A 13,221-nucleotide genomic window follows, 5' to 3' on the forward strand; every position below is an offset into this window, starting at 1 on the left:
ACCCAATGCACATGAGTTTTTGGATTTGTTAAAAAAGCGCACATTACGTTCGTTTTGTGTTTCTCGCTGAATGAGACCCCATGAGTAAATTATAATTTGATGCAATAATTTGCTCCATTACAGAGGAGCAGGAGCAAGTTAGACTCGCAGTAAGTGAGATGCAGTCAGATATAGAACATCTGCCAAGGCAATTTGCCGCTGTCCCCTTATTTTATGACTTTTATAAATGCATGGAAAATAAGCAGGCAGCCAAAGCTGTACCTGCCAACGTAAAACAAATTGCTAAAGTGACATGGCTGGACGTGATGCGCTGGGGATTGGGGAGTTGGATTGGAAATGCTACATCCAGCCAGGAGATTTTCTGTTCCAGGAATCTGCCGCTCGATGCTGGATGCTGTCCCAGCTCAACAATTCATGAGCCTTCTGTGGCCAGAAGCACAGGGTGGATGTGACGCTTCCAAAGTGCACAGGCTTCAACCTCATCCCCACGTTGTGTCGTGGCTGGAGCAGCAGCAGCTGTACAGAGGACAACAACTGATATAATACATAGACACAGACATTCAAAGCTTTTTTTATTTTTGTTTCCTGTCATAGGAACTCCTGTCATTGTTCATTGGTCAGGTGCATTGTGGGAAAGGGTGGATGTGACATCATTGGCGATGTAGTTGGTGTCCACATGACTGAAACGAGCGGGAAACCTGGTGGCAGACACAACAATCTGACTTTGCTCAGCGCCTGTACTTGATAGCTCAGGACCAGGAGCATGTTTGAGGACACAAGATGTTGTTAGACAAGACTTCTGCAGCTGTATGAATGGTCAAACTTCCAAAATGCGAATCAATAAATGTATATGTGAAAATACTGTGTTTAATTGGCATAAGTGTGTTGACCATTGGCCCTGGGCAGTGATTCATACTCGGAATTCTTTAATATCCCCTATCGAACCCTTCCGAGTTTCATTTTTCATTTATAGTGCACAGTAAGCCCAGACTCCAAGCGATCTGCATGAAGAACATCTCTCCCCAAGATCCTTGGAATATAGACCAAGCCCATCATCCCAAATACAATAGATCTCTTGCCACAGTCATATTTGCAGCACTGTTTACATAGGACAGATCTGTGTCCCCTCACAGCCGTAGACCTTCCATAAAAGACAGTTCTGCTTTTTAAAATAACGTGTTACACACCTTCCTCTGCTTTGTGGGGAACCCGATTAAGTTGAGCTTGCAGAAAGTCGAAAACTTCATACCTAATACATGCATTATTAGGCCGCCTCAGTCAGCCAAAGCAATAACAACGCCGAGCATGGTTGTCTCCGGGACTATCGGGTTACAACGTCCGTAGTCCGAAGTGGCGACTGAGGGGCTTGGGGTCTGAATGGTATAGCCACCATAGATATGAGATAACCATCAGAGATTGGGATCTGCAATGCATAGACAACAGAGACAAGCAATCAGAAAAGGGCATCTGCAATTTATAGCCTCCAGAGTTCTGTGTCTGCATTTTAGGACCATCGGAGAACGGCCATCTGAGAATTGGTTCTTCATTAAATAGCCATCAGAGATTGGGATGTACACTGTGGTCACCAGATCATGTTCTGCATTGTATACTGGTCATCAGAATGTGCCCTGCATTATACAGTGGCCTTCACAATAAGGTCTGAAATGTTTTATGGTCAGTAAAATGCTTCTGTATTGTATATTGGGCTGTCCTCCATGTGCTTGGCATTGGGATGTAGATGATGGACAGTTGTGTCTCATGCACACATATTCTTGTTTGTCATACCACCAATGCATTGCTTTTAGCTGTACCCTGTGTCATGCTGTTTACACAGGGGACCAGAGCATGCACGGAACTGGACGCTCGGTTTAAACAAAAAAAAGCTTACGTAATGTGTTTCCTTTTTACTGAGGTCCACTTGATAAGTATTTATTTTTATGCCACAATAAGTGTATCCTTTTATCCATCCCATGCATAACCATATACTTAGCAACTTTGGAGATCACCCCTCCGCGACATCTCCAAAGTTGGCTGTCTTGGGGCCGTGGCCACGCTCATGGTGTCGCTAGGCCACACCCCTGCTATACAAGGACAATTTTGGCCTATTATAGCAGGGGGCGAGGCCAGGATGATGCCCCCACCCAATTCACCAACGAAGCCGGCAGGATGCAGGAGGTTACCTTGCTCTCCTGGGAGTCCGGGAGAGCTCCCAAAAATGTAGGAGTCTCCCAGACATTCCCAGTTCCCCGTGCTATGAGGAGTGCACTAAGTATATATTTTTCTTTCTTTTACAACCTTTCTTGCAAATTTAACTTTCCCTCGCCATAGTGCAAAATACTCTTCTCACCCCTCTCAAAGTGCGTTCAAGTTAAAAATCTATGAAAACAAAATTGTCAGTTAAACAAAAGAGTATAAGCAAAACTATGCCAACAAGTGTTACACAACCGTTTCGATGATGACGTTACTCGATTTTCAGCAATTTGCTTTGCTTAATAAATTGCATAAGGGAACTTGGATGCAGATGTGGCTAAAATAGGCATCACATAGATGTTCAGAACAGATGTGTGTGTTTTATCCTTTAATCTATAGACTCAGTCTGATCTATATCTGTAAAGTTTATACTGTAAGGAAATTGAAAGCAGTCTCGGGATGTGACACTTGAGCTCATGTGCTCGACTAGAAGTGAGACCAATATGTGTCAGACAATCTTCTCTCTGTTCCAGCAGTGTCTTTCCCATGCAGATCAGTCATCTGCTCTTTTCCTAAAACCAGAACAAGGGGTCACTAGCCCAATACTCCTGTCTCCCCTTTCTGTACTCTCACTTTTTCTTCTTTGTTTTTCAATATTGTTATAAGCAGTGAAACAATGGGGGGTACAGAAAGAATAAAAAAAAAGGGGGTAGCAAGAAGTCACATTGAATGTCAATAAATAGTAGCTTCTTAGAAACATTACCTGAAACCTGAGATAATCTACTGATCGGGAGTCGATTTGGGTGCGGGGAGGTGTATAATGGGGGTGGGGAGGATGAACTAGAAGTCACAGTAAATTGACGGTGTGAGATAAAAGTTAGCAAGTTTATTTTTGTAGTGGATGGGTGACCTCATCGTACTCAGTACAAAGTTCCAGGTGCAAGAAAAAGAGTGTTATTTATACTACTATAAATATATTCCATGCTAACCTGGCAAATATATTGTGTTTTATATTTTGAGGTTTGTCTTTGTTAGTAATCTATCCCTATTTTTAATTAGGCCTGCAGTAACTCTATGCTACCAGAGGTGCTGCTGTTATACCTGGACAGTTTCACCTTGCCTGCAAGGGGTTAATGCCTCATCATCTGATCACCATCATGATCACCTGTGGCTGGCCTTTTTAGGATTGCATTTTCCAACAGGCCAGCGCAAGTTCATTTGTCTTTGAAGCTGCTGGATTCTGGGATACTCCTGTTTGGATCCTGACTTTCTCCCTGGCATTTGACTCCTGCTTTGCTCCTACATTTTGCACCTCCTTGTGTGACCTAGACCCTGGCTTTGTTTGACCTTGCTCCTGCTTACTCCCTGGTATATTGTGGATCTCCCGACTTCTGACCCCTGATTTCGCTGACCTTCCTTTTGCCTGATTCTCCTGTGGATCATCCAGTGCCTCCTGGCTAACCTGGTAATCAAGTCTCCTGTTTCCTGCACTTCACCTATTGTGCCTGGTCGACAGCTCATCTGCTTATCCTGGTAACCAGCATTACCAAGTGCTTTGTTTCTGTCTGTAAATATATCTCGCCAGCATTACCTGTTGTACCTATGGACTTGTGATAGCTGTATTGATTGCATATGATTATAGACTGTGACCGTTGTTCTAAATAAAGACACTGTTTGTATTTACAGCTATTGTCTGTTGTTTTCACACTTGGAATCTGTAACAGTCTTGGTAGATTAGTCATTCTAAATTTATTGTAGAGGAGTAATTATGCTAAGCAAACCCTATTTGAAAAGGTGTTTGATGCGAGTTTCTTTTCCCGCAAGTTTGCTAGATAGGCTTATTATATTCATCTCTGTTTCTAATCATATGATAGTCCAGTGATGGGCCTTACAAGTCATTAGTTATATCCGTAGGGGAACGGACACAACATCTCTCTTCATATAATACATTGTAAGTCTTTGTCAGAGATCTAGATATACAAATTTATTTAGCAACAAACAAACCAGGGAGACAGAACTATAATATTATGAAGACCTTACATATAACATATCACGGTGCTAGTAGTTACAGGTCTGATAGTCAGAGCAGGCCTGTACACGACCAGATGCTGAGTCTACTAGGTTCAGAATAAGGAGGCAAGACACAATGTAGTTCTTCAATACTTCAATGAAAAACACATATACATATATATATATATATATATATATATATATATATATATATATATATATATATATATATATACACACATACACAGATGATGATATGCAGATGTCAATTAGCCACGGCGGAGCGTGACAAGGTGGTAAACACAATAGCAGTCTATTCACAGCACAGATGATAATATGCAGGTGTCCAATAGCCAAGGCGGAGCGTGACAAGGATAAACACAATAACAGTCTTGTTATATGCACATGAACAGACTTGCAGCAGGCTGTGAATCAGTAGAGGCACAATAGAGAGAAAACAAAGTCTTGGTAATATGCACAAGATGATACTTGCAGCAGGGAAATCCCAGTAGAAGTGCTCCAGCACTAGGTAGAGAACTGAAACTCATACACAGGATACACAGGAGTCCAAGGAATCAGGCTAGCAACAAGTTGCACTGACAGTGAGCAGATGTCAGTGCTGAGTTTAAATAGAGCAGGTAAAGTGACCACGCCCAGAGGGTGAGTCATGTGATGCACAGAAAAACAGAGCAGACAGGGAAAGTAACAAAACCTGGTCAGGATTGTTACATAACATTAGCAAGAAGCTAGCAGACGTCCATCAGGTTAAGCTGCTTCGTTATTCTATGATCCACAGAGATATAGTTCTGTATGAAACCAGTGCAATTTTAGATCTCTGAAATAATGGCTGAGCATTTGCAAATCAATATATAGCGGGGGTGTATACAGTGGTATACTATACCACCATGGGCGGAGTTACATACTACACTGACCTACTAAATTCTTAGCATTATCTAATATATAAAAGCCTAGCAGCGTGTGTGTGTGTGGCGATGAAGATGACAAGAACCTTTTTAACACCTTAAGTAGCTTGATTTGACTAGAATGCATGAGTATCATGCACGGGTTAACTTGTGTGTGTGTGTGTGTGTATATATATATATATATATATATATATACATATATATATATTTTTTTTATTTTATTTATATAATTTGAATCCAGTTTTAATTGTAACTAATAACGTTTATGATTTTAAATATGATTGTAAGCTGTCTCACAAATGGAGTTTTATGTCGGAGCAGGGCTCTTTTCCGAGGTGTGAAGTTCTGGTGATACAATCTTCGAGTTCCGCGCCGTATCTGTAAATTCTGTATCCCACATTTCTCGGAGCTGGGGCAGTGTCGACGACCGTTCATTCTGTGCTGTGATTGGTGTAGTACTGGGAATTTTGGGCGAAGCACTTAAGGTCAATTTCCACCAGAAACGTGCACAAATCTGCAGTCAAATACGGAATAAGACTAATATTCCACAGAACAGATTCTCTCATCTCTAATTGCACCACTACCCATGTGGACATCAAGAATATAAAATATTGTATTAACTTATTTGAAGATGACAAGAAAATTAAAGTGGAATACACATGAACCTAGTGACTTGTATTACAGTGGACATAAATGCATCTTTGTACTGCTCTGGTACATCCCTTGGACATTTTCTCTGCTGTTACCAGGACAACTGTGTCTTGCACTTTAATTGACTTTCACTGGGACTTCACCATATGGAATGTACCGCTGTACTTGGACATTTCTTGTTTCCTATGCTGTTACCATGACAACTGCACAGTGTATCTTGAACTTTATTAGAACACACAGGAGTAGATTTATTAGCCTTCTAAAAGGAAAAGTGGAGGTGTTGCCCTTAGCAACCAATCAGATTCTAGTTATCGTTTACCTAGTACAGTCTAGAAAATGATATCTAGAATCTGATTGGTCGCTATGGACAACAGCTTCACTTTTCCTTTTTAGAAGGTTTTTGATTAATCTACCCCTTGGAGTTTGTTTTTGGACTCTTTATGGAAATTATTGTTCTTTCTACATTTTAGGTTTTGGGAATTTTCCCTTTTGTTTCTACCGTAAAAATGCACGTGGTGAACTTTAACAGATTTCAACTTTCCCTTTATTATTGTCTTGTTGATTATTTTAAAAGTACTTAATATTGTATTATTTTGTTTTGTCAAAGTAAAACGTGCCTCACAACTCACCTGGCTGCAGTAGTGCGCAGTAGTACAAGGATGTTTACAGGAGAGGGGGATTGGGGAAGGCCGAGCGCTTCCGAAGTCCTTGGCACAACCCAGTTATATTCTTATTTTCCAAAAAGAATTATTGTCTTCATTATACTCCTGATGTGTTTGCTTGTGAGTTTCTCTACAGCACAGTGGATCCCATTTACACTTTGGTTTTGCACCTGGATGATACACCCAATGTACACTCTCGGACACCCCTCCGCACACAATAATGCGCCCAGGCTTCCAGGGAGCTGGGAGAAGCTGAAGAAGAGCACTGTGCAAAAGTGTAAACATCATAACAACGTCCGAGCTCCTACTGTTTTACAACCACCCGTTTCATTAAATTAAACTTTTAAGTTTTCCTACTAAAATGTTGCTCTATTTAGCCTATTTAGCCTAATCTATGGCTTTATTTAATAATAAGTGATTGTATATTAGTACTGTCTTCATGACATGTGGCACTTTTGTGTGTTGGAAACTTGTTTACATTGAGCAGACAGCACCTAAAAAGACGCTTCTCCACTGAACCGAAGCTGGAAGACACAAAACGCGTTGCATTAAAACTATAGGTTGAGACCCAATTTCCGGCAGGTTAGAGCTTGTGCAGAATTGAGGTCTTTTTTTTTCATACTGAAAACTGACCATCATTCTGTAAAGTAAAGAATGCACCTAAAAAGGCATCTTTCCATATGCCTCTTTCATGTGTATCCGACCACCCCACATTCACATCAGACCCCCCACTTACCTTGACAGTTAGAGCCTGCAGACTCTGCAGCGGAGAGGAAGAAGGTAGGCCACACTGCACTTCCTACGCCTCTGGTTGTGCAGAGGAGGTCACGTGGCGCACAATTCGGCTGCTCCCGGTCACTCTTGCTCTCTGCTTTATAACAAACCATAGAATAAGTTAGATTGGGTGCAGCCTGCTGGGGGCCAATCTACCCCTGTCGGCATCACCGTCTGCTCTCCCCTCCAGGTGGAGCACCTGCAGCAGGGAGCCACGTTTAAAAGCTAAACATCCACTCGCTCCACTCCTGAGTGGTTTGTTGCTTAGATGCTGTGTTCACGTTACTCACTTTCACTTTTATCCTCCAGTACAACTGTCACTTTACGAATGGAATACATTTATCAGGCTCCACTTCTAAGAGACAATTCTCTCCAAACAGAACTTAAATACCTACAGGCTTACCTCGCTGTCAGACGATACCACACTCAAACTAAAGCTGGTTGCCTGTGGGGACTGACCACCCCCTGGTAGAGCTAAATATACAAAGAGCAATAAACAATTAAATTGGCTATAGAAATAGACTTGAGACAAGCAAATTGACATAGAACGGCCCTTAAAAATGAGTACATCTTAAATCGCTTGCATAAGACAAGCTGAATGGTTATAACAACTTTCAGTAAATGCTAGAATACACATCTCCTTTTCATAGGTAAGAAACTTGAGTAACGAATCTCAAAATCACCACAATCCCACTTGCACCAGTTCTCTCACGCTGGCTATCTAAAGCAGATAATGCACATATATAACATTGGGTACCGTTGGTGCATTGTTGCATAACCTGAGTTATGTGATGTCTCTGGTGTATATGGCTGTGGTTATTAACTTCCACACTTCTCCACAAATGAAGTAACTTATTAAACTTGTCGCTGTCTTTAACTAATGAAGTAGGTAAAAGTGCAGTAGCGCTATTTAGGAGCAGTAAGAAAATCAAACTTTAACTCCATCTCTTTGCAGTATGTACATATGTGTTTAAAGGATGAATACACTTATCACTGTGGAGACAGGGTTCTGGGTAGGCTGCAACAGGAATCAGCTGGGACCAAACCTTCTCTTGTTTGCTGTCCTTTGTGCTCACCCACAATTCACCCCACTAGTAGTCAGCATATTGATGCTGACTACACCGACAAGACTTCCCCCGACATCTTCACACCGAAAGGCTCCTTCCCGACGAGGCTGTGGGACGACTGATGTGCCCACCGAATCCAAGCAATCTTGATGAATGAAGAAGCCGGCGAGACTTCATGACGTCACTGGGAACCGCAACGCTGTTATCGGTGCTGTTACGGGGGTAATGGAGGTAAGCAGCTATGGACAATGTACAACGCTTTGGGGAAGCGTTGGGGGAAGTCTTGTTGGAATAATCATTATCATTATTCTGTAGCCCACCCAATTCACCCATACCAGGAGACTACCTCTCTGACCAAGTGCTAGCTTTGTATGCCCACAATAGTAATTCTCTGCAGGGCCCACCTGGAGGTTCCCTGTCACAGGTCCCTTGTAAAACGTTTCCCTCAGGCTGGACAGTCTCAGCAACTCTGGGTGACTACTGGCTCATCAAGTCCCTCCAACCCTCTTCCATCACTGGAGTCACTGGCTTTGTAAAACTCTGATTCTCCAGCAGCTGCTCTGCTCTACTCTCTCCCGCAATAACACCTTTCCTTGTCTCTGGGTAAGTTCTTATTTATATTCTCCTCTCTGCTGATTGGCTCCTGTGGACTTCTCGGACTGCCTCCCTCTACTCCTTGCCCCAGCTGGTAGATCACTTTGTGCCACCAGTTTGTTGTAGCCACACGACTGCGGGGTGGCACAAGTACAAAGAACCGCAGGTTAGCCACCGCTGCATATGTGGACATGGAGTTTCCATGTCCACAAACTTATGTTAGTGAATATTAATGAACATGTGTTTTGAAGCCATCCAACGAAATTGTGTTTTGTGGGAGAATGGGGTACAAAATCTTGAGACCAGGAGACCTTGAGTCATTTGTTGTGAGAATTTTACAGGTCAGTATTTCAAAATAGATTGGGTAGTATACATAGCACAGCTTATTCTGGGGACTAGTATCAAGAGTGTGCATCCAATCTGGTGAGTGGACTTCCAATGTGGGGACTAGTGTTTAGCGGACTTGTCTAATGTGGGGACTAAACCTTGATTTCTTGCTATGAGTTATAGCACAATATTATTAACGAAGCTCAATGTTGTGCAGGGAGAAATGGAGTTGTACAGTACACGGTATGTGGAAATCTATGTGAAGTTCAAGCTCCAGAAGAATACAATATAATTGTGTAGTTATATAACCGAGAAAACATTAGTTCTGTCATGGATGAGATACTTGCAAGTAAACCTAACTGATTTTCCCTCTGGGGGAAGTACATTGTTTGACTACAGACTGAAACAAAGAATTGTTGTAAATATTGTAATGAACAAACAAAGTGCAGATTGTGTGTGAAATGCTACTCCCGTCTTCAAAGGACAAAACTGAGACTTTTAACTCTGGAAATACAGAAATGATTATTGTCTAGCCTCTTGCCTTTTATCTTGCACTCATGACTACAAGGTTATGCAGGGATGTCTGTACGAAGAAAGCATCCCCTCTCCCAGACGGCTTGTATTACCTGGTGTGTTGTGACTGTTCTACATCTTCCATAATGCTCAGCCAGTCTGCCCACCTTAGAGGCACAATATACTCACTGAAACAATCAAAGGGATATTTTCCAGAAGTCACTTCTTGAACAGTAGTTGCTTATTTGCATACTGTCTCTAGAGATTTGCCTAATTAGCCCTTTTTGTTATTTTAGTAAGTGGGTAAAGCATTCATTCAAAGAGCTGCCATGTTACTGACATTTCTTAGAAGTCAGTTTCTCATTACTATGGATGGACACTGTGTTGGGATTGCTGATATGCCCACCATGCTGCGGACCTTCTTTGTTGCGACTGCATCCGCAGGATTCTACTTGAGAATAAATCAGCTCTGCTGGGAACTCTATGTCTCACTGTTTCCTACTGGTTGGATGGACCTTGACTGGGACCATTGGGCAGCTCCTTCCCTTACACCTTTGTTCTACTTGGATGTGGGATGATTTGTGAGGGAGCACCATCTGGAGGGAGTTAACCCAGACTTGTGGAAGCCCAAACTATCCAAAGGCTAAGGACATGATGTACACAATGGAGTCTGTTCTAGGGCTTCCTGCAGCAACTGTAAAACATGTTTGGGAGAATTCGGCCTCTAAGAGTATATCTATTAGACATAGACATGGATAACTATTCAGGGGAGTTTGCCTCTCAGGACATTTGTGCACTCCCTGAACCTGTGCAGATATGTTTACTGCCTCTGGTGTATTGTCGGCAGGGAAAAATCTCAGCATATCTTTTGGGACTGCCCTTATGCACAGGCACTTTTGGATGCCCTGGAACATTAACTTAAGGACAATGCACCCAGGACTTGCCTTTCATGCCATTCAGTATTTTATGGATTATTTCCTTGAGTCTAATGGATGTTTTGCTATGAAATGTGCTGTGAAGGCTGCCTAGGATAATGAAGGATCTTCCCACAAAGAGCCACTGAATGGTATTTCAGAAATGTTGTTCTGGTGGATGTTTGCAGCCAAAGTATGTAAAAGCCATCCCAGAAGGAAGCATTTTTACAGTACAGGAAAATACCTAACTTGCCACTGCCCATGAGAGGTCAGCAGGACTCATATGAAGACTGCTATGTTCAAGTTATTGAAACAAGTGAGACAACAAATTGTGTAATTAAAGCCTCTGGAAAGGACTATAATATTGCTATTGAGAGGTTATGGTGCTGTCTGAAGGAAAAGTTTATTCCAGCCAAATCTGCTGAATTTAAAGTTATCTGCAAGCTGACACAGTGTGCAAGGGGGACATAAAGCGAACTCATTTGTCACAAGCATGTGTCTATACTGCATCAGAAGTTAGATTCTATTGTGAAACTGCATAAAATAGTTGCTGAGAAGAGAATTGCCAGGTGTTTAACTCTACAGTTGCTTGGAGAGATTTATTACTAGTTGCATCTTGTACAAGTAAATAAGCTTCATGTGTCCAGCTGAAACTTTGCTTTAACCTGTGGATTACAATTTACCCTCATAGGTTCTGTCTATTGTAAAGTGAACCTAATCTACAGTCATTTCTGCTAAAGCATCTAACCTGAACAAACTGGATTAATCATTGTTGCGTCTCTACTGATTTTATCTGATAAGTGGTGTATAATTGCACTAAAAGTCTATTGTGATTAATTTGTCTAGATAATCTTCCGCAACAGCATTTAGTGTAATGGTCTAATTAACTTGTTAGCAACTGGTTGCCTCTCAAAATATTTATCCAGTGAAATCCATTTCACTGAAGCACAGTGCCTAAATTTAAAGTGAGATATATTTATTCAGTGACCTAAGTGTTATAATAATTTTATGTTTGCATATTGCTGATATTGTTGAATCAAGATATTGATGGTATTGTAGTATTGCTTCCCTACACTTCGCCCGCGCTGCCCCCCTCCACTGGAACAAGCTCCCTCCCTCCATCAGAACTTCCCCTAATCTGTCCAGCTTCAAACGGGCCCTAAAAACCCACCTTTTTCTTAAAGCCTTTCTGTCTCCCACTTAACTTCCTACCTTATCTTCTGCCTCTGTCCCCCTACTCTCCCTCTCTCCCCTGCGTCTCTCTGTCTGTCCACCCCTCCCCTTAGATTGTACGCTCCTCTGAGCAGGGCCATCTCTCCTCCTGTTTCCACCACTTCTAACTCTGCTCTCCAGCTACTTAGCCCTCCTCCTCAAAGGTCCTCCACCCCACATCCACTTTCGCTCCCTCCTCCCCCCTGGGGGTCTCCCTGTCTTCCGCGCCCCCCTTCTTGGGCCCCGTCGTTTTCGGATCCTCCCTCCCCCTTCCCCGCCCTCTCTAGCTGTGCATTGAGCGTACTGAGTTGCTGTGTTTACTGTACTGTGCTGTCTCCCATTGTATTGTGATTTTGTTTGTCTCTGTACGGCGCTGCGGATGCCTTGTAGCGCCTTATAAATAAATATTAATAATAATAATAATAATAATAATACACTACTGCTACTTATCTGCTGCAGTGGTAAAACCTTATGCCACAATCAAAGAGAATAAACCCACAAGTTTATGCAGTTTTAGCTTGTTTTATTCCAACACTACTGGGTGGCCTTTGCCTCTCTACCATGCTACCGAGCCTGTAGAGTGCTTCATTACACTACTTCTGAGGTGCCAATCATCTGCCCCGTTACACATGCCTAATATCTATTTAAAGTTGTTTAAAATGAACCCTGTATTTCCTTACTGTCCCTGGAATTTCACTATTGAATTTAATTGTCAAGCAGAGCTCCACATAGGAAATGTACACAGGTACATTTGGTGAACATGTTTGTGTGCATCATAAAATCATGAAACAGCAGCAATTTTTTTTAACTTTCTGTCTAAGAGATCCCACGCATGTATATGTTATTTTAATGTTTAAGTATATTAAATTATATACATTTATGAGTTATGTTACTCTTCAGTAGATAATAATATCTGTATAAATGGTGGGTTTTGATATCATTCCCTATAATCAGTGAGTTCTGATGTCATAAGTTGTTTTTATTAAGAACATTTGTGTATTATAAAGTACTCCCTACTAGAAGTTATTATGGATAGTAAGTCATCACATACTATATGATGACAGAACTATAGCAGCCCCATTTACTGTGCATTAAAACTGTGAATACATAGAGAAATAGGGATTTCCTACCTATTTTCCCTTTACAGCAGTCTGAAGTGTTGTGCTGTTCTTCAGAATTCTAGTGGGGTTCAGATAATAGATGTTCACATATCTTGTTACAGACGTCTGTGCAGAAGAGAAGAGGACATAGCCATGTCTGTGATATACAGCGAAGTAGCAGTTGATGAAGCCACCAGTGATAGCTTCTGGATGGTAAGTGTATGGTCTCCAACCACCTTCAGGACTGATATTGGGCATTTTAAACATGATCATCATCACCATTT

At 41.8% G+C, this 13,221-nt stretch overlaps 1 protein-coding gene across 4 annotated transcripts in view; it reads left to right on the top strand.

Moving 5' to 3' along the window:
• LOC142107515 (protein kinase C and casein kinase substrate in neurons protein 1-like) overlaps positions 1–13,221 on the top strand; it is a 60,292-nt gene that overhangs the window by 21,211 nt on the left and 25,860 nt on the right. For 3 of the 4 annotated variants that reach the window (XM_075190982.1, XM_075190984.1, XM_075190983.1), the window contains exon 2: positions 13,060–13,150. The exons of the other annotated variant lie outside the window; for it this stretch is intronic. In XM_075190982.1, coding sequence (XP_075047083.1) covers positions 13,091–13,150 — 60 coding nt within the window. In that variant the 5' untranslated portion in view covers positions 13,060–13,090. The remainder of the gene's footprint in view (positions 1–13,059; positions 13,151–13,221) is intronic. 4 annotated transcript variants of the gene reach the window in all.

Source organism: Mixophyes fleayi, chromosome 11, assembly GCF_038048845.1.
Source record: "Mixophyes fleayi isolate aMixFle1 chromosome 11, aMixFle1.hap1, whole genome shotgun sequence".
Classification (NCBI taxonomy): Eukaryota; Metazoa; Chordata; class Amphibia; order Anura; family Limnodynastidae; genus Mixophyes; species Mixophyes fleayi.